The 27763-nt window shown below is 36.0% G+C and overlaps 1 protein-coding gene across 1 annotated transcript; it reads right to left on the bottom strand.

Moving 5' to 3' along the window:
• Positions 1 to 297: 297 nt before the first annotated feature.
• On the bottom strand, positions 298 to 27763 carry LOC149814128 (protein EMBRYO SAC DEVELOPMENT ARREST 30-like). Its single transcript, XM_089988336.1, has 11 exons — positions 27675 to 27763; positions 26719 to 26964; positions 26531 to 26615; positions 24268 to 24338; positions 24102 to 24190; positions 23755 to 23998; positions 22735 to 22847; positions 21637 to 21727; positions 4558 to 4686; positions 1868 to 2421; positions 298 to 1243 (listed from the first exon to the last, which is right to left on the bottom strand). The coding sequence occupies exons 2-11, from the start codon at positions 26893 to 26895 to the stop codon at positions 799 to 801; spliced, it is 1998 nt and encodes a 665-aa protein (XP_089844462.1). The 5' UTR covers positions 26896 to 26964; positions 27675 to 27763; the 3' UTR covers positions 298 to 798.

Raw genomic sequence — 27763 nt, 5'->3', positions numbered from 1 at the left:
TAGAGTTAAAACGAAATAAATAGGTGATATTTTGAAAATATCGCATGTATTTCAGTAATATATTAATCTTGCAAAACAAAATATTGGCAATATTTGTGACTGGCCTCAATTGAAATACACGTGGTCATGAAAATCAAGCGTGCCTGTTAAAAGGTCTTTGATGGACAACTCCAATACAGAAGAAAACCGTTTATGTCATGAAAATCAAGAATGTTTCATCTGTTATAGAACCACATAAAGATTTATGATTCACAAAATACACCAAAGCCATTTACATGGCACATACTCACAAATCGGTAACCATAACCGCACTCTGTTTCTTAATGAATTCAATGAAAAATCCATGTCCAAACAATGGAATTTGTCTGCAATTTTACAGATGGAATCAATGAATGAATTGGACCAAAACTGAAAAGAAAGTTCTAAAATATTTTCTGGGTTGTATATTCATGGCAAGCCCGTGCATGTCTAAAAGACTATATAAGAGCACTTGAGCTCCAATGAATTGGATTTACATGTGTTACTATAAAACTTCAAAAAGGAAAACTTTCATCCCTGTAGATGCTTCCATGATATTGGCAACAAATTATTGGTAACTTCAGGCCACATCGAACAGATTGATGCCAAAAACTTCCAACTTCGACCGCTCGACAAAGAATCCCGTACCTCTTGGTACAAACTCAAATCAGCCTCTTTCCCAAATTCCTCAAAACTGGACCTGTAAGAATTCAATGATCATCAAGCATTGACTTCAAAGTAGCTCTCTTCTGCATAGGAAACAAAAGATGGCATAGAATTTTAATCATCAGGGTCCATCTCCTCATCCTGCTCCCAAATTCGAGCAATTTCAGGCTTGACACTTTCTTCAGGTTCATGTTGGTCTTCTGGTTCATCAACGATTACTTCTCCCTCGTCTGCTGCTTCTTCCACACCACCAGCCCCACCTGAAACAGTTGATAGTTCATGCTGCATCCACGTAGGGCATTCATCTTCTCCACCATATAACAATCTGCCATCTGCATCCCTCGTTCGATTCAAATTTCCATCAAACTTAGAAGATCTGCATAAGCATTCTGGTAGAGGGTGTGCTAGGAAATTTCTTGGTTTTGCCAGCAGGGATTCCTTAATCAAGCCATCTTCCCCTACGCTTTGGTTGAGATGTTCTCGCACAGAAAGAGTCCAGTTGCGCTTTAGAGTGTACAGGTGATCCCTCATGCTATCAATTAAGTTGACTATAATCTTTCTGCAGAAAGGTTTGTGAATGAAAACAAAGACAACTACTTAGTTGTGAGTTCTAAGCATTATCAACTTAAAGGTGAATTTAAGCCGAAAAAAATGGATGGATGGTACTTGCAATGCTACTCGAGGTTTTGGAGGAAAATTAGTTGGGTTGACTCCTCAGTCAATCATAAGTATGTGTCCGGGTCGTGAAAGTTTTATTTGTCCAGCCTACTACATATTTAAAGAGAGACTAACTTGGAACTTGGATCTCTTTATTGGGATGAGTCATCCAAGTCCCAAGTCAAGGTTTCAGACCACCACAACCAGATACATGGAAATCAAGACTCTATTCCACAAAACTGTAATTAGGAAAACATGGGTGTTTTTATTGTATTGAACCTCCCTAATGGTAGCAATCCAACTAAAGATTATGATTCCACTGGGGACAGCTATGTTCATGGTAGCTGCAGTAAAGGAGGCACGCATATCAACATCTAAGCCCTACCTACCAGGCTACCATCATGTAACTAAACAAAAATTTATGTGTCACAATTATCTTCATTCAAGTTTCTAGCATTTAAAATCAGTAACAGCCTAACAGTGTCACAAATCACTGATTATAGCAAATTGAGAGATGAATAGTTACCTTTCTGGACGATATGTTCTAGCAGATGCCAGTTCATATAGCCGATGACCCATGACAAGGCTTGCAAAATCAGGCCAGCTGCTTCCATCATTATCAAATCCGGGAAAAAATGCATCAGCTTCAACAGAGACTATATAATCAAGAGCATTCAAAAGCAACCGATGTGCTTGATTTCTTAGATCTATTGGTGATGGCTCAGGTTCTGTGTCTCTCTCAGTAATCCAACCATACCATCCCTCCAACTCATGCACATATGTCCGTCTTGCTGGAGGTGGAGGTAGAGGCCTCGGCCGAGGTCCAGCTTTATTCCATTCTTCCAGCTGTTTCTCTTTGCTGATCTCAGGCACTGGGGGTGGCAAGTTTAGAGGAAGAGCTGTTTCTGGACCAAATAGTTCCAACAGTTCTTTCACATTCAGAAGCGACGTCCGATCAACAAGGTTATTGAACATGGTACGAAGTGGAATCAGAACCCGTTGACCACCAAATACCTCTGCACCAGCTATATAAATTATTGTGTCTGAGGGATACCCCATAGCTCGGAGGAGAATACCAACCTGCAGAACATGAACAAATTCCTTTATCTACAAATTATAAAACGACCCTTTCTGTACATAACCCCACACCCCACAACATGAGCATACATATATATATATATATATATATATATATATATACAGAGAGAGAGAGAGAGAGTTTTAGCACCAATCTAGTACTATCATATCAAACAAAAAGACCTCATATTTGTTTTAACCGAAATTCCCCTTTCTTTTATTACTTAGGAGAGGAGGTTCTTTTAGTGCCATTCTCTAATACCATTATCTCAAATACAAAGATCTGACACTTGTTTTTAACCAAAGTTCCCTTTTCATGTATTACTTAGAATAAATAAAAACTGAGATCCCAGAAGTCACAATCATCTACGGTCCTATTGCTCTCCAATTATATACCAAATACCTAAAATATCGCAATAAAGAGGCATCCTACTTTTGCTAAATATGAATTGATAATCAGTGCATACCTCTGTTTGATCACAGTTCAACCCTTACAGAATTCTGAAAATCATGCACCAAACTATTTACACCTTTTCTAAAACAACCCAGTTCTGAAGATTACAAAGAATTGCACCTTTTGCTGATAAAATGAATAGAAATCTCGGAGAGAATACTAGAGAAATTCAGAAACAACTGCCAAAAATATTGTGTGATTGCCATCATTATAAAGATCAAAAATTGCCAGCAACAAGTTATCATGCAACCAAAATCAAGCAAAGGAAACCACTATATACAGCTTTCAGATCGAATAAAGCGCAGGATATTCATCAGAAGAACAAAAAGCTGGGGAAAATAAACTCCTTGCTCTGGTAACTTGTCATACGAGTACATCAAAGAAGTTTCTCTTCCTATGGTTCAATATTGGCTAAGCAAATGATGCACAGGGTTTTAGATGCGTGAATAAAGGTGATGACATAAGCTAAATTGGGAATGATGGAGGCATTCACTGATGGCCAGGGTCGCTAGGCTGGAATAACAATTTTAGCTATGGTGCTTCTATGGTGGTGGCACTTTAAATTTTTTAAGAGAGTATTGCTGGATTTCAATAGTGCAGGTGCCCCTGGCTCTCAGCCAGTCCATGATAAGTCATTTTGCAACTGCACAATCTACCAAATGTTTGATGAGACACCCAAGTCAAAGTCCACACACTTTACAGCAATAAAATGCTAGTGGAACACATTCACCAGTTCACCAGAACATAAAAACAGACTCTTTCAATAGATTGAATACACGATCACAGTGGAGAAAGAGAATATTCCATATATAGAATGATCAAAACGGATCCCTTCCAAGTTATTTGCCTTTTGTTACACCAATCAGAAATTATATCTATAGAACCTGAACCAGTAGAATTTTCATCGCCAATCTCCAACAAACACACATTCCAATCAAGAATAGTGGTGGAATAAAAGGGATAACAAACCTGGCTTTTCAGTAATATTTGTTATGTGCATGCTGTCCTTTATATGTTAGACAAATGAAAGAATTAAATAAAGCACCGCCCACTTTGTATTTTTTTTCAGGGTTATGTTTTAATTGCATTTTACATATAACTTTTATGAAGCTAATCTGAAACAATTCACAACAGGATCCAAGGAATAGACAAAGATGATGCATTAACATGCAAGGGGATCCCATTTCTTGTTGTCATAATGATGTGATAAATCCCCTTCATTTAATTGACTGGCTTTCAAATGAGTTTTTGACAATATTTTTTTGCTCGACCAATTACACAAGGTTGTGGAAAGTGCCAAAACTTTTGGAAATTTTAAGTACAAGTGAAAAACAATAGAGAGAAACAAACTCAACTGTTCATGAATTATAAGTACGTTTGAGTCATTCTATTGTCATCCTGAAATTGAAAACATGTTCAGAATCCTCAGATTGGAGTAGGAAGCAGTTTGAGTATTCTCGTCAGAACCAAAAGGAGGATATCATCAAGGAAATTTTGAACGAACAAGTATCATTTAGATAGGCAATCTTGCTTTTCCAATTGACACAGGTCATCATCTGGTAACCAAGAATCATCAAGCAGGTTTAAACAAATTTGTTGGACCAAAGAGGTTTCTATGCACTAAGAAAAAAGTCAAAATAGCTGCAAATTTTACCTATGTAGTACAAATACGTAATCGAACTCACCTCTTCAGGCATGAGAGGACAAGAGCCATTTTTCCTCCGAACTTTTGAATCAACAGTTAGTTCACCAACAACGACCCTACGCTTGATCATCTGAGCCCTTCGATACTGTATGAGCTCAGTGTGGACATCCTAGATTCACACAAATTCAGGCAAAGAAAACCAGTCAATTATCTGAAATGATGTACAGGAACTTTATAGGCAGTTCCAAAGAATGTCATGCAGCAAGGACTCGGTTAAAATTGTGGCACTGACCATATAAATCAGCATTTGCTTTATGACATGTATAAGTTACACAGAACATAGTATTGTTAAGATGTATGTATATAATATATATATACATTATATATATTTATTTATCATTGTAATAGGTAAATACCCATTAGGGTATTTTTGTCTTTTCACATATGTAATAGGCTGTGCCCATTAGGGACACTTTAGTCCTTTTCTTTCTTTCTTTTAATTTACTTTTGTCTTTTTTTGGTTTGAGCTAAGGGCATTAAAGTCCTTAGCTCATAGAGCCACTAAGGGTGGTCACAAGGGCTCTTGGGCTCCTCTTTGTCTATATAAATGGGGGTAATCCCCCTCTTGTATAATGATGCTTTTCCTAATGCATATTTTGTGCATTTTAGGATTAATAAAGTTATTATTTTTAAATGTGGAGTGTTCTCTTTCTTTGTCCCTTAGTGGCTCTTGTGTTTGAATCATTTGTGGGTCGTGGTATGCCTCTTGTATGAGGTGTGTGATAGCTCTTGTGATTGAATAATCATCTTGGTGTTTAGCTTTTGGTGGTGGTTTCGAGATCCTTTGCTCGAGTATGTGCTTCATGAGGATTCTTGATCCGGTATGTAGTTTAAAACTCTATATGTGTTTAATTTTGATTATTGTTGCCTATCTCATGCATTATGTACATGAAAGTGTTTGTTCATGGATTTTTTAAGAAATTTATTGAAAAATTGGTTGGTGTTCCCTTATAACTATTTTATGATACTCTTTGATTAAATATAAGTGCATATTTGAGCATTGTTGGAATTATCTTTATTTCAAAAATGTATTGTGTTTTTGTTGTTCTAATCTTGGACTTAATTAAACTCGTATCAGTATTGTTTCTCAACCTTGTTAAATGTTTAAAAAAATGATTTCAAATATTTATTTTAATTTTGTATAATGATTTTGTGAGTTGTTCACATTTGGGATAATGAGTATTTTTTTTTTTGAAAAATTGAGTTTGTATTACATGAGTTTTCCTTATTGATATATGATCTCTGTGCACTTGTGATTGTCTTATATTTTACATACACATTAATGAATGATTTTGTTTATTCATGAATAAGGTTTTAAACATGTTTTTTTTGTGCATGACTTGTTTTTTTATAAGATTTAATGCACTCATCATTGAGGAATTTATATGCTTTTGTTTCCTATGCTATGGAATTTTGGGTGCATGATGATATTCTTGATTTACTTATAGGCATCTTGAATATTTATGCATCTTGGGTTTATTGCATGAAATGCATTTGTATCTTGTATCCACTATGGATGCATGATATTTTTGTATTCTTTGTTAACTAGTATATGCATGTGTTTATACACGTATAGCATTGATCTATGAGTTTTTGAATGATAACATATTCAGGTGTGCAAATGATCTTTTTTGAGCATATGTTCTCGTATAAATTTTTTGGAAAATTGTGTGATCTATTTTGTATGAGGACATTATTGTCCTAATTTGAGGACATGTGAATATTATATTTACTGTATTTGTGCTCATAGGCAGCCTATGCTCTTCTTGATTATGATGGTCTTATAGGTATATTATATACATGCTATCTATGTCACATGGACTCGGCTCCAAGGTCGATGCACCCGCGTCGACACACACCGACACGGGTGCGGCTCGGACTCGGTCAACCCGACCCTGGGTGCGGTCAACGCACCTAAGGTCATTTTGGTGTGGGGGGGGTGGGGGGGGGGGCTGGTCCCCCGCCCGCTGACCGCGCAGCGGGACCCGCACCAGGGGGACCCCCCTCCTTTAAGGAAAAAAACCCTGAATCAGGCTTCACAACTCATCACATGTCCCCTAATGGGCACAACTTTGATCGAGTCTTTTACATATATATATATATATATTAAATATATATATATATATTAAATATATATATAGCCGAGTCCCCGTGTCCAAAATTTTTGAAATTGCGCCGCACCCGTGTCGCACCCGCACCCATGTGACATAGCATGCTATACTAAATATAGCATGTATGCATGCAAACATTTTGGGTGATCACTTGATGATATCATTTTTGAGATTATGGTATTAAAGCATCTTTTTGCATATAGAACTTCGTATGAAGTTGTGCTTCTTGCATGGTATCAACAATAAAATAATCTTATTTTTTATGTTCTTGAATGTGGATTTGTGAGAATTGATAAAATTAATATTGTATGGTCTTGCCTTAGTGGCATTGTGATTATTTCACTATTGGTTTTCCCTCTCGAATTACCATCTCATTGCATTCCTTATAAGGATTTACGTCTTTTGAACTTTGGATGCATATTATTGTGTCTTATATGTGGCCTCATGAGGTTTTTGGTGACTTGTTTGCATCTTGTCATATGATTGACATATCGTATTTTGTTTATAACCTCTTTTTGAAAAGTGTTTTTCGAGGTTTGTTTGTTGCCTTCTTTTGGCTATAGTTTAGTCCATCACTTTTTTTATTTGATGCATCCATTATTTTAGTTGGCCTTTTCGAGGTGAGTTATGTGCACATCAGTGTTGTGGAGCCAGAAATGTTTGTTGGGTTGAGTTATGTATGCACCTTTATATTTTGTCAGTTTAGATTGCTGGTTTATGAGTGCAATATTAGCGCTTGGCACTTGTTGTTTATTGGATGCGTATTGATTTTTATCTATGATGGCTCGATTGTTATTTGCTTGTGACCATATTGGTCCTTATGAATTAAATCTTATAATATTGCAAAATTTATTTGCCTTGATTTTAATATTGTTTTCAAATTTCCTTTCTTACTAACATCAATTTGTTTTTATTACAATACTTTACCTCATGGTTTTCTCCACTCTTTCATCTTATTTGACTGATTTTTTATTTTGGACAAGATTTTGTTTATCATTTTTACAACCATGGCTATGGTGAGTTATGTGCACCTATTGTAGCTGATTGTAATGATTGCAGTTTTACAACCACTTGTAAGGTGCAGAATGTACACCTCTTGTGGTTGTAGCTGATTTTTATTGGTGCATGGTCACTAGTTTGGTTATTGTTGACATTTGTGTATGATCTCTTATCCTATGTGCTACTACACTTAAATTTTGAGGATGTTGAGTTGGTCAAAAAAGTGATTGCTTGTGGTGAGCAAACTATTGTTGAGGTTTGAAAATATCATTTTTTTGTTATGATTTGTTGTACGTGGGTATTTTAAAATCTCTCCATGTATTTTCTAATCTTTTCGTTTCCTATTTTCCCTTGCATAGAAAATGTTTTTTCTTTGAAAAATTTTCATGTATTATTATGTGCATTAAATATGTTGTAATTGTAAAAATGTCTACGAAGAGACAAATACGCATACAAGTACTAATACTTCACAAAAGATGTGAACAAAAGTACCCAAAGAACACTTGAACAAATACGCAAAAGGCATAAAATAATGCAAACATGCACAAATGCATGTAATAAGAATATATTGAATAAAGGGAGAGAAGCTTGAGAGTTGAGACTCTCAAGCCATTACAAAATACAAAGGGAAGACCCCCATTTAGGGAGCCCAACGACTCTTTAGGGAGCCAACCTAGGTGGCACAAACCACGAAAAAGAAAAAATAAACAAGAAAAGAAAAGAAAAGAAAAAGAATAAATAAAAGAATAAAAATAAATACAATCATATTCCAAATGGAATATGAGTGAAATAGGAAATTACAAAAATACCCATTTGGGGTAATAAAGGGAAAAAAGATATATATATATATATATACATATGACGAAATTGAATATATTTTAACACTCCCCTCAAACTTACGATGTGATAACCGCAAGTTTTCCCAAAAGAAAATAAAACCGAGGGGAGCAAAGCGCCTTAGTGAAGAAATCCGATAGTTGATATTCCGATGTCATATATGGAAGATCAATGATTTTCTTCAAATATTCTCCCCAAACATAATGGCAGTCCATCTCTATATGCTTCGTACGCTCATGGAAGGTATGATTTTTGACAATGTATATCGCACTCTTATTGTCACAGCATAACTTTGTCGGTTCTTGAATATGAACTCCCATATCTTCTAGCAGACGTTGAATCCATACTATTTTCATGATTGTGGAGGCCATGGCTCTATACTCAGCTTTGGTGGAAGACAAGGCGACCTTCTAGTGCTTTTTACACCTCCAAGAGACCAAAGATTCACCTAAAAAGATACAAAAACCAGTGGTGGAGTGACGGTTATTAGGGTCACCTCCTCAATCAGAGTCAGTATATGCAATTAAATTTAAATCAGAGGATGATGAAAGAAATACTTCCATATTTACCGTCCCTTGTATATACCTGATGATTCGAAGGACTACACTCATGTGCACTGACGTAGGAGCATGTTGGAACTGACGGGCAACGTGCACTGCATGAGATATATCGGGTCTAGTGATGCTAAGATACATAAATGACCCAACTAGTTGTCTGTAAGGAGTAGGACTATCCAAAATAACCCTTTCATCTATTTTCATCTTGGACCCCACAACCTCGGGTGTTTCACAAATTTTGTCATCAGTAATGCCTGACCTGTCAATTATCGCACAAGCAAGCTTAGTTTGAGATAAGAAATATCCTCTATTAGAAAAAGAGGCTTCAATGCCCAAAAAATATGTCAGAAAACCTAAGGCTGACATATCAAATTTTTCAGTTAGCGCAAACTTAATTTTTTTAATTCCCTTGATATCATCACTTGTGATTAACATGTCATCAACATATAGAAGCAATATCACAATTCTTGCATCAGATTTATTTACAAATAAGGCAGTGTCAGTATAGCATGAGACAAATCAATTTTCTATCATTAAATTGTTAAATCGGTCATACCAAGCTTTAGAAGCTTGTTTTAGACCATAAAGAGATTTTCGTAAACGAAGAATCTTACCATTACGGCAATTCATGCCAGGAGGAGCAGTCATATAAACTTCTTCATTTAAATCCCCATTTAAAAAAGAATTTTTAACGTCCATTTGATAAATATTCTATTTTTTAATTGAAGCAATGGTAATAAGAAATCTAACGGTAACTATCGGAGCAACTTGAGCAAACATTTCATCATAGTTTACCACATATTTTTTACCATATCCCTTAGCAACTAGACGTGCCTTATATCTCTCAAGAGTCTCATCACTCTTGGTTTTGATTTTAAAAACCCACCTACATCCTATACTTTTCTTTCCTTTAGGAAGGTCCTGAAATTCCCATGTTCTGGCTTTCCTAAGGGCCCTTAGTTCATTTTTCATGGCTTCTATCCATTCATTCATCTTTTGGGTTTCTTCAAAAAAATTGGGCTCAACATATGAGTGAATGGCGCTAAGGCACACTCTATGTTTGGGAGAAAAGGAATCATAGGATATGAATCTAGAGGGAGGTCTCCTATTTCTCTCAGTTCTTTGAGAACTTATTGTCTCGTTAGGCTCACTATATTTTTCTATAGCACTTTAAAAACTGCTTTGGTCTCTATGTCTGTGTACAACAGGCTCTCTAGAAATTCGATCATCAGCCTCATGAAAGATGAAAGGCTGAGGAGGATGGTTATTCTTTTCTACTTCATTTTCACTTGGTGTGAATTCATCATCACGAATGTCATCATTTCTTGATAAAAGTTCAAATAAAAAAGAATAATCCATATTTTCCTCGTGAGATTCGGAATTTTCAAATCCACTAACATTTTCTAAAAAACTTACATTTCTAGACACATATAATTTATCATTTTTGACATCGTAGCATCGAAATCCTTTTTGGGTCTCAGAATACCCAAGGAAGGCACATGGAATGGCTTTAAGAGAAAGTTTATCATTTTTATCTGTCAGAATAAAGCATTTACACCCAAAAACCCTTAACCTGTTATAATCATGATCCTTTTTATACAAAAATTTAAATGGCGAGATTTTATCCAAATTTTTGAATGGAAGGCGGTTAATTAGATAAACAGATGCAAGAGCCGCTTCAGCCCAAAATCTTTTTGGGATGTTTTGAGAAATGAGCAAGGTTCTGGTTGTTTCAATAATGTGTCTATGTTTTCTTACGACCAAACCATTTTGTTGGGGTGTTTTGGGACATGATTTTTGATGAATTATCTCATATTTCTCAAGATAGCTTTTAAAATCATTTGAGAGATTTTCTCTTCTAGAATCATATCTAAAGATTTTTAGATTTGCATCAAATTGATTCTTAATCATCATATGATAAGTCTTAAATGTTGTAAAAACTTCATGTTTATATTTGAGGAAATATATCCAGGTAAATCTAGAGAAATCATCTATAAATATTGTTAAGATATACATATTTGTGTATATATATACATGTATATGTATATATGTGTTTATTGTTAACTGAAATACCCATTAGGGGTATTTCGGTCTTTTCTCTGTAATAGGTGTCAATCCATTAGGGGTTGACATTTCTGCATTTTATTTCATGTATTTATTTTTGTCTTTTTCTTTTTTTACCTTTTTGTCTTTTTCAGATTTGATGGGACAACTCCATATAGCTGTTAGAGCTGCCCCAACAGCTATATTTATGATGGGACAGCTCCATATAGATTGTTGGAGCTGCCCCAACAGCTATATTTATGACTGTTGAGTGCAGCCCCAACAACCATATTGAGTTGCACCCCATTGGCTCCATTGTATTATAAATTGGCCTCTTGTGGCCTTGTATTCCTAACTCATTCTTGAGTGCTTCTATGCAATAACAAGTTTGTAGACCCTTGTGTGAGTGGTTTCGTGATTCAATCAAGTATTTTTACTTGATTGAAAGTGTGTTCTTGCATGTGTATCAGATTCAATCCACTTCATTACATGGTATCAAAGCTTTGGTGGTCCAAAGGCAAGTTTTTTGAAGAAAGTTCATGACAATATCAAGAGGAGAATCGCTTAGGGGATACAACAAATCGAGGATTGTTGCATCTGGAAGCGTGTCATTTCTCAAATAAGTGCTTGTATTTCACTCTTTTTTTCTTTATTCTTCGTTCTCTACCCTTTCTCTTAGCCTTGTAAGGAAATGGAGAATGAAAGAGAGGTAATGGTCTCCATTACCGTATGCCTAAACGATAAAAAATATGTGACGTGGGTATCCATAGTTAAACACAAAATATGGGAAAAGGGATTATGGGGTTTGGTGGACGGTACCGAAAGAGAACCCAAGCTCATTCTTACGAAAAATGAGAATGGAAAAGAGGTTGCTCTTCAAGGAGAGGAAATGGGTAATGTCGTTTCCGATTACGAGAAAAATGGAAAGAGTGGAGGATGAGCCACTCCAAAATAATTGGATGGCTCATCAATAGTGTGGACATCCACAAATGTTCTAGCTTAGCGAAATTTGATTTCGCTAGTGATGCATGGAAATGTCTTAAAGTCATGTATAGTCTTAAAGATATTGCACACATATGCAATGTCCAAAACAAGGTGAGAACCATGACCCAAGGAGAAATGAGTATTAGAGAATATTACAATGCACTTTCTCTCATTTGGGATGAATTGGCTCTTCTTGAGCCAAAATGGCATTGTCCTCAAGATGTAGAACTCTGTGAAAATCAAATTAAAACGGAGCATTTCTACCAATTTGTGAATGGGCTTAGGCCCAAATTTGAGGGAACTAAATCGGCTCTCCTTCGTAGAGGAGGTGTGTCATCCATAGTCGAAACTCTTGAAGAATTGACTATGGAAGAAAATAGATTGAAGAAGCCATCCACTTCAAAGGATGAAGAAACCATGCTTGCTATATCAAAGCCCGGTAATCATACTAGGAGTTATAAACCTCCTCACTTTGTGAAAAATGAGAATGGGAGAAATCCTAACAACTATGAAAGGAATGACAAAAAAGGTGGCAAAATCATATGCTATCATTGTTATGAACCGGGACACATCAAGCCGTTTTGTCCAAAAAGAAAGAAAGAAGATCACCGAGATGATAAGAGAGTTGTTTCGGTGGAAAGGAATGATGTTGACAACTCCAAATGCATTGGCTCCCTATCTTTAGCTCAATTAATGGAGGCGCTACAACCAATGTTCAAAACTCAAGCTTCTTCCTTTTCAGGGGCGGTCGTATCCACAAGTGGTGATCCTGGTAAGACTTCTTAGATCTTGGACTCCGGTGCCTCTTTTCATATGACTCCAAATGAGTCAATATTATCTGAATGTCATTCTAACTCAAATGATTCTTATGTTTCAACCGCCGACGGAACATCCTTAAAAATCAAAAATCTTGGAATCTTTCAAAAACAACCAAACTTTCACATACCAAATATTAGGGTTGTGCCAAAATTAAATTTGAACCTTTTATCGGTTTCACAAATTATGGATCATGGTTGTAAAGTTTTATTTTCTTCTAATGATTGTTTAATACAGAATCTCCAGACTGAGAAACCGATTGGGCAAGGCCATAGAAGAGGAAATCTCTATGTAATGGACAATCTTGAGTTATCAAAACAATCTTTTTTGTAATTTTGTGAAAAAGAAAGATATAGAAAATTGACACAAAAGACTAGCACATCCTAGTGTGACCAAATTACACTTGTTTCTATTTCTTACTTATTATAAAGAAAAGAATTTAGTTTGTGAAGATTGCATTCATGGCAAAATGAAAGCTTTACTCATTGGGCAAAGACAATTTATATCCAAAAATTCATTTGAGTTAGTATATTCGGATGTATGGAGACTGGCTCCAGTTATATATAAACGCGGGGTATCTTACTATGTTATATTTGTAGATGATTATAGTAGACATTCTTGGATCTTTTTTCTTAAGCAAAAGTCAGAAGTACTTGATTGTTTTAAAAGATTTTTCTATTACGTAAAGACTCAATTCAAAACCAATATTCAAATTTTTAGATCTGATTCTTGTGGTGGGGGAGGGAGGAATTTGTATCAAAAGAATTTAAAAAATTTCTTGATTCAAATGGCATCATTCATAAAAAATCTTGCCCTTACACTCCACAACAAAATGGACTAGCTGAAAGAAAGCATAGACATATTGTTGAGACCACTAGAACACTTCTTGTATCAAAAAATGTTCCAAAAATGTTTTGGGCCGAAGCTGTTCTTACGGCAGTCTATTTGATAAATAGAATGCCCTCAAAAGCTATTGAAAATATATCCCCTATTGAAAAATTGCTTAAAATTCCCCCCGATTATAAAAGATTGAGAGTCTTTGGATGTAAGTGTTTTGTTCTTACCCATAAGAACGACAAACTTTCCCCAAAAGCAATCCCTTGTGTTTTTTTTTGGGCTATGCCGAAAATCAAAAGGGATATAGATGTTATGAAAGGGAAAAGGACAAATTATATGTTTCACGAAATGTTACATTTCTTGAAAATGAAGATGGTTTTAGCAAGGAAAAAACCCAAGAAAACTATGATTATTCGTTTCTTTTTTATCTCATCAATGAACATGAAGGGTATGAAAATCTTCATAATGAGCATGAAAGTGAACATGAAGACTTTGACTCTCATGATGCAAGTGAAAATATAGACAATAATCTTAACAATATCGACCCATCCCATAGTAACATACAAACATATACTAGGCAGATCGAAGGGCACCCACCATGTACTTTAGAAAGATATTCTCAAAATCAAGATATTGATTCTGCTAGTATTAGAAAATCGGTAAGAATTTCAAAAGCCCGTAATAGATTTATATCATATGATTCCTTTGAACCGAGCATGCTTAATGGCCATACACTCATATTTTGAACCATCATCCTACTATGAAGCTAAAAATCATCAAGAATGAATTAAAGTCATGAACGATGAATTAGAAGCATTAGAAAAGGCAAAAACTTGGAAAATTCAAACATTACCTAAAGGAAGAAAAACTATAGGATGTAGATGGGTTTACAAAATCAAAACCAAATGGGATGGGACATTGGAAAGATATAAAGCTAGACTAGTAGCTAAGGGATACAATCAAGAATATGGAATTGACTATGATGAGACCTTTGCCCCAGTTGCTCGAATGACGACTGTCAGAACTCTCATCTCTATAGCATCAATCCAAAAATGGCCAATTTTTCAAATGGATGTGAAAAATGCCCTTTTTAAATGGTAATCTGAATCAGGAGGTCTACATGGATCCTCCACCAGGTTTGAATTTAGCACATGGAAAAAAATTCCGTCTACGAAAAGCTTTGTATGGGTTAAAACAAACTCCCAAAGCTTGGTATGATAGATTTAGTAATCTTATGACTCAACTCCATTTTAAATCTTGTTTTACTGACACTGCATTGTTTGTTAAGTCTTTAAATGCTGGGATGGTTATACTGTTGTTTTACGTAGATGATATGATAATCACAGGAGGTGATAAGCAGGAAGTAAATCATATCAAAGATGTGCTTAAATACAACTTTGATATGACAGATCTTGGCTTTTTACGATATTTCCTTGGAATTGAAGTAGCTTACTCACCTCATGGTTATTTTTTGTCACAGACTAAGTATGCCGCAGAGATCATAGAGAGATTAGGACTCTCAGATGAAAAATGGGTTGACACTCCAGAGGTCATAAATGCAAAAATGAAGAAGGATGATGGAGAACCTCTCAAGATCCAACCTCATACAGACAAATGATTGGAGCTTTGTCTTACCTTTCTAGTACTCATCCTGATATCTCTCATGCTATTCACTCTGTCAGTCAATTTCAGCATGCTCCCACTACAGTACATATGAGTGTTGTAATGAGAATTATTAGATATATTAAGAATTCTATAAGTCATGGATTGTTTTTATCATCTTCTTCCTCATTAGAAGTCATTGCATACTCATATTCTCACTGGGAAGGGGATGTGAATGATAGACGCTCAACTACTGGTTTGTGTGTTTTTGTCAAGGTTTTAAAACCGGTGACTCAGAACTCGACTCGTTCTTTATTGACTCGTGACTCGGCGGGTCAACTCGGTGACTCGGACCGGGTTTTGTTAACTTTTGATTTTAAAAGAAAAACAATATATAATTTGTCTGAAACCATATTTTTTAGTAAACATAGTCTCCAAATGTCTGTAAGAATATAAAAACAACTGCAAAGAGCTATAGAGGTTTGCTTGAATAATTGAATTTGATATCTATACAAGCACTTTGACTAATTCATGACTTGAATTAAAGGATTTGGTCACCATGAGTTCAGTCTGCAACTACCTAAGGTTCCTAAAATGGCCAAACATATATGCTAGCTTGTTTTAAAAGTTTTAATTCCCTCTCTAACAAATCCATAAATGTAAAACAGGGATATATGTGCATATTGAAAGTTTACAGTATGCCCAATATCAACATAAATAAGCAATTTTCTCATGTATAAAACTATGCAGGAAATATATTAATGGCACAACTATAAAAAGACTACTAATATTTGAATATGTACAATGCTTGTTCACATAACAAATGGATGATGAAACCTAAATGTGACTTCCCATAGGCACAGTTGACCCACCATATATAGTGAGAACCATTTCTTTAAAATATTTTGCTAAAATAAGTTGATAACATAGGGTGAACAGTAGTTCGAACAACATGGCGATTTTATTCTATAGATTTAAATGCTTTTTTTTATCTTTAAATGATTTTTATTTTCTTTTTTATACAAAATCTGGGGGTAACCCTTGTTAAAATATATGTACTTGTATATTTCGAAACTGTAATTTGAAACTCAAAAAACAAATTTCAAACATCCCAAAACTCGCCCGAGTCAGGCCGAGTCAAGCCTGAGTTTTGGCAAACCGAGTTTGCCTTGCCGGGTTGACTCGCTGGAGGGGCGAGCCGAGCCGAGTCAGCCGAGTCAACGAGTTGACTCGGCGAGTTTTAAAACACTGGTTTTTGTAGGTGACTCCCTAATCTCGTGGCGATGCAAGAAGCAACAGAAGGTGTCTCTTTCCTTATCGCGCCATGGCAACGACTACGTCTAAGTTAGTATGGTTGCGACAACTACTAGAGGATTTGGGAATTCACACCACAGAACCTTCCAGATTATGCTGTGACAGCAAGAGTGTTGTATATATCGCGAGCAATCATATGTTTCATGAGAGGACAAAACACATTGAAATGGATTGCCACTATGTTCAGGAAGAATTTCTGCAGAAAACTATCACATTGTCTTATGTTCCATCAGAGTATCAACTCGCAGACTTCTTCACCAAAGCACTTCCTTCACCCAGATTTCACTTCCTACTTGGGAAACTCTCGGTTGTTGCACCATGAGTTTGAGGGGGGGTGTTAAGATATACATATACGTGTGTGTATATATATATATATATATGTATATATACGTGTATATGTATATATGTGTTTATTGTTAACTGAAATACCCATTAGGGGTATTTTGGTCATGTATTTATTTTTGTCTTTTTCTTTTTTTACCTTTTTGTCTTTTTCAGATTTGATGGGACAACTCCATATAGCTATTGGAGCTGCCCCAACAGCTATATTTATGATGGGACAGCTCCATATATATTGTTGGAGCTGCCCCAACAGCTACATTTATGACTGTTGAGTGCAGCCCCAACAGCCATATTGAGTTACACCCCATTGGCTCCATTGTATTATAAATTGGCCTCTTGTGGCCTTGTATTCCTAACTCATTCTTGAGTGCTTCTATGCAATAACAAGTTTGTAGACCCATGTGTGGGTGGTTTCATGATTCAATCAAGTATTTTTACTTGATTGGAAGTGTGTTCTTGCATGTGTATCGAATTCAATCCACTTCATTTCAAATATCACATAATAGGATAACCCTCCCTTTGAAATAACAGGTGTCGGTCCCCAAACATCTGAATGAATGAGTTCAAAAGGTTTTGTAGTAAACATGGATCTTTAATAATAAGGCAAACTTCTCATTTTTCCAAGTGTGCAATTATTACAAACAAAATTTTCCTTACATAAATGTTTGGCAAAAGAAATATACAAAAATTTTGTGACATTGGGGTGACCAAGTCGTTTGTGTCATACATTAATGTCTTTGTGATGCAACAAAAAAAATCTTTTGGAATTTGAAGAAAGTCCACATAGTAGAGATCTCCTTTTCTAGAGCCTTCCCCAATCAATTTCCCGGACCGGTGATCATGTATCCAACATTTATCGGATAAGAATTTTACATCCCATCCATGGTCCGAGAGTTGAGAGACAGAAAGAAAATTTAAATTTAGCTTTGGAATAAATCTGATTTTCGGAATAAAAAACCCTTTTTCTTCAAAATTTTCAGTGCCTTTAATTTCTAGAGAAGTGCCATCCGCAATTGAAACAAAAGATGGTGATGAATGTTTTAGAAAATCGGATAAAGAACATATGTTGGCGGACATATGAAAGGATGCACCCGAATCTAAGAGCTAAGAGGTCTTACCATGACAAGGAGAGATAGATGTAGTTGCTCCAGAAACAGCTCTCTTAAGAAGCGGTTGAAGTGCTTCCACAATTTGAAGAAGAGAAAGAGGCACATTTGAGGAAGTCACATTTTCTTCCTTTTGAGAAGTGGTGGTCATGGCAAGCAGCCTCTTCCATTTAGGGCAAACAGGTTTGATGTGCCCTGGTTCCTTACAAAAATGGCACACAAGTTTGTTGTAGTCCCTTTTTCCTCCTTGACCACTTGATCCGTGATTTTGATTTTTGAAGTGAGGAGGCTTATAAGCTTGTACATTGTTTCCCGGTCTTAAAACAGTATTAACAGCATTACTTCCTTCATTAGATGAAGTTGTAAGAACACTCGAATTATTTTTACTAGAATTCATACGAGTTTCCTCCCCACTTAGCTTAGTAATGACATCTTTAAGCGAGGGGGAAACGAAAGAGGAGAGGAGACCGAATTTGCTCGAACTCGGGTCTAAGACCATTCAAAAAATTGAAAAAATGATCATCTTCCAATTGTTTGTACCTAAGCTCAATAGCTTCTCCACTCCACTTAGGCTCAAGCATCGCGAGTTCATCCCATATGGATGACAATTCCGCAAAATATTCCCTTATGGACATTTCATTTTGTTGAAGGGTCAAAGCCTTTTTTTGGAGATAGTACTTGTGAGATAAGTCTCTTGATGTGTACATTTTCTCAAGATAATGCCAAGCTTCGGATGCTTTCTTGAATTTAATAATATTGGCATTGATCTTAGTTTCTACCGATAAAAAATCCAAGAAAGAATCTTGAAATTTTTCATTTTTCATTCCTCATGTTTCTTGAAATTTTCTTCAAGAGCTCTACTTCTTTCTTCTCTTTCGAGAATTTTAATTTCACCTTTCTCTACCAAAGTAATCTTTGGTTCGGGTTCGGGTTCGGGTTCGGGTTCCGGTATAGAACCAAGAACATATCCCCAAAGACCTTTACCTTTTATGTGAGCTTCCATGTCCCCGGCCCAAACATGATAGTTTGAGTCATTCAACTTGAAGCCAAGAGAGAAGTGAGAGTCTTTTTCGCCCATTAGAGATAAGAGAATAGAGATAAAACGACGTACCGTAATAAGATTTTAGGTCTTACTTGATGTAGGAAACTTCCAAAATATTGAAGAAAGAGAAGCCCCTACTCCAATCTCCAAGAAGTCAAATGCACGTTTTTCGAGGCACCCAAAAAATGAAGAATCACACGATCTTCAATCTTTGACCAAGCTCTGATACCATGTAAAAATGTCTACGAAGAGACAAATACGCATACAAGCACTAATACTTCACAAAAGATGTGCACAAAGGCACCCAAAGAACACTTGAACAAATGCGCAAAAGGTGTAAAATAATGCAAACATGCACAGATGCATGTAATACGAATATATTGAATAAAAGGAGAGAATCTTGAGACTCTTAAGCCATTACAAAATACAAGGGGAAGACCCCTATTTATACACAACTAAAGGAGCCACCTAGGGGGCTCCCAAAGGAGTCGTTGGAAGCCCCCCAACGATCACATTTGTGATCGTTGGAGGCTCCCCAACCACTCTTTGGGGAGCCAACCTAGGTGGCACAAACCACGAAAAAAGAAAAAAGAAACAAGAAAAGAAAAGAAAAAGAAAAAATAAAAGAATAAAAATAAATGCAATCATATTTGAAATGGAATATGCGTAAAATAGGAAATTACAAAAATACCCATTTCGGGTAATAAAGGAAAAAAAGATATATATATATATATATACATATGACGAAATTGAATACATTTTAAGAGTAATTGCATATTGGATATATATGCTGAGGATATTTAGATTTGTTCCATGATGGTTATCTTTCATTGTTTTTGTATGAATTTAATTCATTCTTCCTTTGTTGTGAGCTCCTTTGAGCTCTTACATTTAATATACATGGTGTTGTGTTTTGTTTAGTATAATTAATGAATCATACCTTCATTTAAAATGTTTACCTAAGCCTTTGGGACTTTATTTATGCATAATTATTTATATCTTCTTGAAATTTTATGTCTAATATGTGCTTGTCTTTTGGACTGTAGTGGTCAAATTTCTACTATGTTCAATATTTATGTTTTCTTGAAAAATATGTTGATTTTATGGTTATGATTGTCTCAACTAAATTTCTTAAAATTGATATATATATATATATATATATATTATCTATCTACTTTAATTTATGTTGTTCTTGTTCAAAATATATTTTTTGAAACTATATATAATCTGTAGCTATTCTTTAACTTTTGTTGTGTTAAAACTCTTTTTCTTTTAAAACTATTTAGTTAGGATATTTTTCTTTGTGCAGTTAGAATTTTTGTTTTTTGTTCTCTCTACAGGTTCTTAAAGTTGACATGGGTTGAGAAAGTAATATCTTTGATGCATCATATCATGAGGATGGAGATAGCCGGTGAAGGCATTTGGCAACAATCACCAATGAAGACATTTGAAAACTTGTATTTGCAAATTTTTCTGATGCGTCATAAAGATGGAGATTTCCAATGAAGACACTCGAAGACTTGAATCATCTCCATTGTTTATCTTTTATTTACAAACTTCCGGTTAACTCACCGTGAGTTTGAGGAGGGTGTTAAGATGCATATATTTATTTATTTATTTATTTATTTATTTATCATTGTAATAGGTAAATACCCATTAGGGGTATTTTTTGTTTTTCATATATGTAATAGGTTGTGCCCATTAGGGGCACTTTAGTCCTTTCTTTCTTTCTTTCTTTCTTTTAATTTACTTTTGTCTTATTTTGGTTTGAGCTAAGGGCATTAAAGTCCTTAGCTCATAGAGTCGTTGGGGGTGATCCCAAGGGCTCTTGAGCTCCTCTTTGTCTATATAAAGGGGGTAATCCCCCTCTTGTATAATGATGCTTTTCCTAATGCATATTTTGTGCATTTTAGGATTAATAAAGTTATTATTTTTAAGTGTGGAGTGTTCTCTTTCTTTGGACCTTAGTGGCTCTTGTGTTTGAACACTTTGTGGGTCGTGGTATGCATCCTGTATGAGGTGTGTGATAGCTCTTGTGATTGGGAGCTCTCTCATTTCCTTACAAAATTTCCCCACCAACAACATAGCACACCAGCTGCCCCACCCTTTTCTTCACAATCCACAGATCCCAACCACCACCACCTCCTCCCCATCCATGAGGAAGAATCATGAAAAACAACACAGGCAGACTAAACATTTCATACATGAAATCACATATATACTGGTGAACATTTCTACCACCAACGCTAATCCTAGTCAACTTCCCTGTTTAGACATATCTGCACAAAGAACTTCAACCCATCTTATAATATATTTGTGTGCATGTGTGTATGAGTGCATGTGTCTGTGCCTATGCATGTGTGTCTATGTATGTATGTATGTATGTATGTATGTATGTATGTATGTATGTATGTATGTATGTATGTATGTATGTATGTATGCATAATATGAAGATCAAATTTAATTAACCTGAAAAATCTCAGCACACCCATGATATGCAAGTGTCTCTCTAGCTAGGCCACTGTGGTAAGCTAGGTAAGGTTGACCTGAAGCTCGTAACCTGAAAAGAAAATGCAAATTTAAATAACTAAGGTATGCAGCAAATAGAATCACAAAGGTACACTACATTTTTTGGAAGAATCTGCAGGAAGATGGTGCCACCCCTTAAGGGATTTTCTCCGACTGTGAAAGACTAGTATTTTGCAAACAAATAAATTTGTGACGGAAAGACTCAAGTACTTTAGCCAGGAAGCGAGGTGTTGTCCAAATCCTTAGCAAATGCAAATGCGTAATCTGAAGTTTGTCATTCATAGTCACAGGTGCTCCACAAACATTGTGCAGAAAGTTTTCAAAATCCAAATAATTTAACTAGTCAAACAGTTTAGGATAGATTAACCTTGCCAAAATTAAATTTCAAGTCAAGACAAAAAAAAAAGAAAAATCATACCATAAAATATTTGGCAATAAGTTAAAAAATGACAATTTTCTATAACAGCAAAACATCATGGGATTGTTAAAGTATATATATATATATATATATATATATATATATATATATATATATATATATATATATATATATATATTTCTTGATGTAATAAGTAAAACCCAAAATGGGTATTTTAATCATTTCACCTTATGTAATAGGATGTCCCATTGGGGGCACAACACTAAATTATTTTAGGTCTTTTAGGTATTTTCTTTTTTATGTACATAAATGTCCTTTACCCAAAAGCCAGAGGGCATTTATGTTATTTTTGATAGAGTTGTTGGGATCTCCCCAACGGCTCTATTTCTAGGCATTGGGGAGGGTCCCAAGGCTCTCTCTTTTCTTTGTATATATAAAGGGGTAGAACCCCTCTTGTATGCTCATGTTTGTTCTCAAGCACTCTCTCAATAAACTCTTTATATTTTCTATGTTGTCTCTCTTGCCCATAAGTGGTATTGTGGTTGTGATTGTATCTTGACTCATAAGTGGTCTCAATTTGCGTATGTTGTACTTGCCCATAAGAGGCACTTGTTTGTGTTCATCATATTTCATTACAGGGATATGGCTACTAGTGTTACCTTTGCACCAAGAGATGCCCAAGGTCCTGAATCTCTGTACGGAATTGAAGTGCATGGAATGCCACGCGGCATCTAAGTCTTTGATACTCTGCCATACTTTCTGGAAGCATGGGCTGCAGCAACATATAGTAAAACAGAACCAGCTGGTGAATCACATAACCTTTCCATAATTAACCAAATAATTTATTCAGCCTGTGACAAGCACAGTGATGAGGAAAAGTATCCATATGATCCATGCAACAGAGACTGAACTTTGTAAAGTTCATGCCAGAGAATTCCATATAGGACAATCAGAGGCACAAAAGATACAACCAAAGTGACAAACATGACCATGTGGAAGAGAAAAGTGCAGATTTCATGGAACATCCATAATGCTGTAACAAAAAGTGGAAAGAAAACATCTACAACAAGGACACCTGCACAGTTCAGCCCATACACTAGCTTGAACCAATAATATATTAATGTGCAGACAAGGTGAGAAAAAACTTCATAGTGCTGAATAAATTAAGAGATACAAATCATCAGTCCTTTTAATACTTTGAATTTGACATGAGAAAGATAAACCTTCAAGCTAACAACCTGGCCATTGTTTAGTCTTACCCTACTGATATGGTGACTATTCCTTGAACATGCTCAAAATTGAGCAAAAATCAACAAAACTGACAAATAAATCTTCCAAAGAAAGAACTCATTTGAACACATTTTATGAGCTCTGAAATCTAGGTATGATTACTGGAGGAGTTTCATAGGTGCATTTTCAAGTACCATGCCTAGTTTTGCAGAGCAAGAATGTGTGGCAAAAGGTCTAGGATATGCAAACCAATTAAACTTATTTCCAAGGTTATGTTCTGAAACGTTAATAATCCACACAGAAAAAAGCAAAACAACACAAAAATAGACGCTTCTTAGAGTAAAAACCTATTCATATCGCTTCATCCCTCCTAACTTGCCTGCTACTGGCAGATAAAAGGTCTTATCACATTATTCAGTGGTCAATGACCCAGCAAAGATTTTCTTTACCTGGAGACATCCTCCGTCGTATATCACAAGCTTGATAACATTCCATTTCTTTAATTTGGGCAAAACCTCATTCAAATAGAAACTTAGAGGAGCTGAACGTTTTGGTGAAATTGTGGGGAACTTGATTTTTTTCATAGCCTTCTTCAGATTGTCAGGCAAGGCTTTTACCACAATGACATCATTTTTGAGTGCTGCTATGAACTGGTCCTCGTTGTAAATATATGAAAAGCTCTTGAATTTATAACTGAAAAGTATGAAAAATTAGGGCCAACATAGAAGATACAAGAGGCCAAAATAAAGGTGTAATTGGAAAAGATGAAGAATCACATAAAAGTCAGAGAACAGACCTGGTCCATTTTGATCGTGTACTTTCTTGTATCTCTGGAATGACAAGTGTAGCATTTAAAAGCCTCGTGACAGCAACAATATCACAAATCTAGAACATTAACAAATTACAAACACTCAAGCTTCAACCATCGCGTGAAAATAAGACTCTACAGATAGATGCCTTACCGAAGATCTTATTTTCTCAAACCCGCCGTAGATTTTAACAAAAATGAAACCGTTGCTTTGCTCAGGAGGACCTGCCACAAGCATTTCAAAAATAAGAAAAAAGAAAGGAGGAAAGATGGATGTCACAGAAAGAATTCTCCAGAAGCTGGGTACTACCAAAGAGCAAAAACTAATAAATCAACAAGTTTTGCAGATGTCATGAAGAAACAGCCCAAGATTCCCATATTAGTGAATAAAGCTCTTTAATCAAAACATTTGTGGCTATATACAGTACACAACTGTCATAATATCTAGCAGTGACATAGAATGCAAACTCAAAAATCAGCACCAAAAAAATTGTGTTTGGCTAGTTTGGTTCTTTCAAGTATGCTACAAGCCACTAGGTCCTTTTCAGCAGTTATCTTTTGTGTGCAAATAGTACAAATGAAACATTAAATCTAAGAGCAATTGCCTTCAAGATCACACAATTGTTACTGAAACTAGAAAATAATAAGCATCCAATACATTGACAGCTTTACTATTCCTAGCGAATAACAAAGACTTAACTGAAAAATGCCCACATGCAGGATAAGTTCACAGTTGCTGCATGTTTAGAGCATTGATAAAGAGCCCCACATAAAGAATGAAAACTTATGACCTTAAATTCAGACTGAATGTGATAGCCAGATTTACGAGTTTCTCACAACCTTAGCAGTGGATACTCAAGCTCAAATGCCACCAAAGGTTGCTGTAAACAAGCACACAAGTGCACACACACGCACACACATTCACGTGACTCGGGTTGAGTGTGGTGGCCGGACATGTAAGAATGATAACCTGAACAGTTGTGCCCTTCATTATCTTGGCAGAGGAAACTCAAATTCAAATACCACTAAACACCATTACCGACACAACATGTTGTATGCATGCAGGAGAGCAAAACAAACAAACACACACGCAAACACAGGATGAATTTGGTAGCTGGCTTTGTAAGTTTTTGACTAAAAAATATGTTCTGCACAGAGACACAAAAAAAAATCACAATGAATGCAATAGCCAGATTTATGAGTTTCTTGCTATATTAGCAGAGGATGCTCAAGATCCCCTACCCAACTATGCCCCCCCACCCTCCGCCCTTGCCGGAACACGCACACATGCACATACATGTACACACATTCTCTATGAGGTCAGATCTAGAAAAAGTGGCTTGGGTTGTGGCCCTACGGCAACAGAACAGATGGAAAAGGTATTGCAAGTGAATTATTTTGCATCAAATTTTCTCAGCTGCAAAACAAAAAAAATCAACTGCTTTCAAGCCACAACAGTGAATGGACAGATAGCAAGGTGGCACTTGTCTTTGTGGACATTATCTCAATCACCTCGAGGCGATAATTACCACGTTCTTTACTTTCAGAAGTGAAACATGACCAGTGATCCAACATGACACTCCAAGTGTACTCAAACTCTTTTGTACATCAAACAATTCTACCCCAGCCTACTGGGGACCGTGGACCATGGCAACCTGCAACTTGCAACCAGCAAAACCTGGTGGCCATCTTCCACATGCCTTTGGTGGAAAACTTAATCAAAATAGAAGAGAACTAAGAAAGGTAGGACTTCAACTAGAAACTGGCAATGAAGTGGCTGTAAATGGTGGGGTGGCACCAACCCTTTTCTCAGCAACCAAAAATTGGTGTAAAACATATAGGTACTCGAGCTCCCTTTTCTCCAGACATTTTCCAACCAATAAGGGCGGCTGCACGGTTGCAAATTCCAGCTACCTCCATGTGAACCCAAACTCTTTATTATCTTTTATTAACATGTCAAACTCCATTAAGTATAGATTTTCTATATATGCCCAGAACCATAGCTCCATTTTCATCAAAAATTGGCATGGCAAGTTCATGGAAATATATTGAAGATATTGAAATGTGCTGATGATCTCAAAGTATCACAGTAGATGACCTTTAATGTTTTTTAACAAAAATATTAGAATATGACTGGCCTGGACACAGTAACTAGGATATCCAAGTAAAGTTTCACACACACCCAACAGGTTGAGCACAAACACAAGGCACCGTAACAGACAGGTACCACACTAGGTGTTTAAATAGGGAAACTTCTTTTTTTCCATCAACTCACCGAACAGTATAAAAAATGCAGGAAGTGATCCCAGAAATATGCAGTTATCCACTCTATCCAGTCCCCATCCATCATAATGAAAACAGCCAGAATGTTAAGAAGAAGAATAAACTTCAAAGACATGCCTAGGAAGAAGAATTACCTGGATAGCTAACCCTTGGAATCGCATATGGTAGGAAAGACTCCAAAGATCTCGGAGTACCCCATAGCCTTGCATACCGAGGATTCTGTAATGATAAAGATCGTTCACGATATATGCTGACATCAACTCTCTCAACTATTCAATCAGATAAGCAGCAAGAGAATGCAAGAGGTTTACTTCAATAATACCTGTCTCCCAATTCTGACGGTATGATCTCCTGTGAAGAAACTTGACGTGTCACGGTAACGTGCTAGGTCACCACCAGAGAAATTAGCAAGAAGCAGGTGCACTAACAAAGAAAATATCGATAAGGCGAGCCCGAGGAGCGCCGCCCATTTGATCTTGGATCTGAAATTGAATACCATCTCAGCTGGTCAAGAATTACGGACTATTGTTGCATGCTTTTCCAAGAACACAGCATGAGTACATATCCTCTGCACCATAAAGCAACAACACAAGCCTCATTAATCAACTACCCAATTGCAGCAAGAACGATTGCCCTAAAATTGAACATACGCATAGCACTCTTTGGGGAAACAAATCAAAGCCAAGAACCACAAATTTCATACAAATGTAGCGAAGAATTTACCATAAATGGAACGATAAGAATCAAACTACCTTTAATTTGGATTTATTTTAATTTAAAAAAAAAAGAAAAAGAAAAAATTCTCCAATTTATCCAAACGTTTTAAATCGACGTACCAGATCAACTCATAGATCACCAATCTAGACATTAAAAAGAATAAAAAAAACGCCACAGCACCTCTTGTTCACTTCAAATAATTTAATTATAAATAGAAGGTTACGCTCTGCATTGTTCTTTCAAAATTAATCGATAAAATATTCAGTTGATTCAAACTCCTCATCACACTGAGTGAAACTAAGTGTAGACTCATCGCCACACAAATTAGTAACGCCATTTAAATACACCACCTTACCTATATGGAAGAAGTATCAAGAAAATTCATAACCAAGTAAAGAACCAGCAAACTATAAGAATAAATACGGAGAAAAGGGCGGGGGGGAAAGCATAGATGGGTAGAGTAGAAAAGCGCCTATTATTATGAAATTCACCAAAAACCCAATACCAAGAAAGAGATGGCAACAAGAAATTTTCGATAAAGAGCGCCAAGAAAAGCCATACACATCTCGCGATTCCTTCGGAGAGACGACGACGGAAGCCAAGGCATCTCTACGACAATCGGTTTGCCTTTGTGGGTGGCGAAGGAACCC

This window comes from Nuphar pumila, chromosome 15 (assembly GCF_984573655.1).
Source record: "Nuphar pumila chromosome 15, dmNupPumi1.hap1.1, whole genome shotgun sequence".
In the NCBI taxonomy this organism is placed as follows: Eukaryota; Viridiplantae; Streptophyta; class Magnoliopsida; order Nymphaeales; family Nymphaeaceae; genus Nuphar; species Nuphar pumila.
This window is presented reverse-complemented; position numbering and strand designations above follow the sequence as displayed.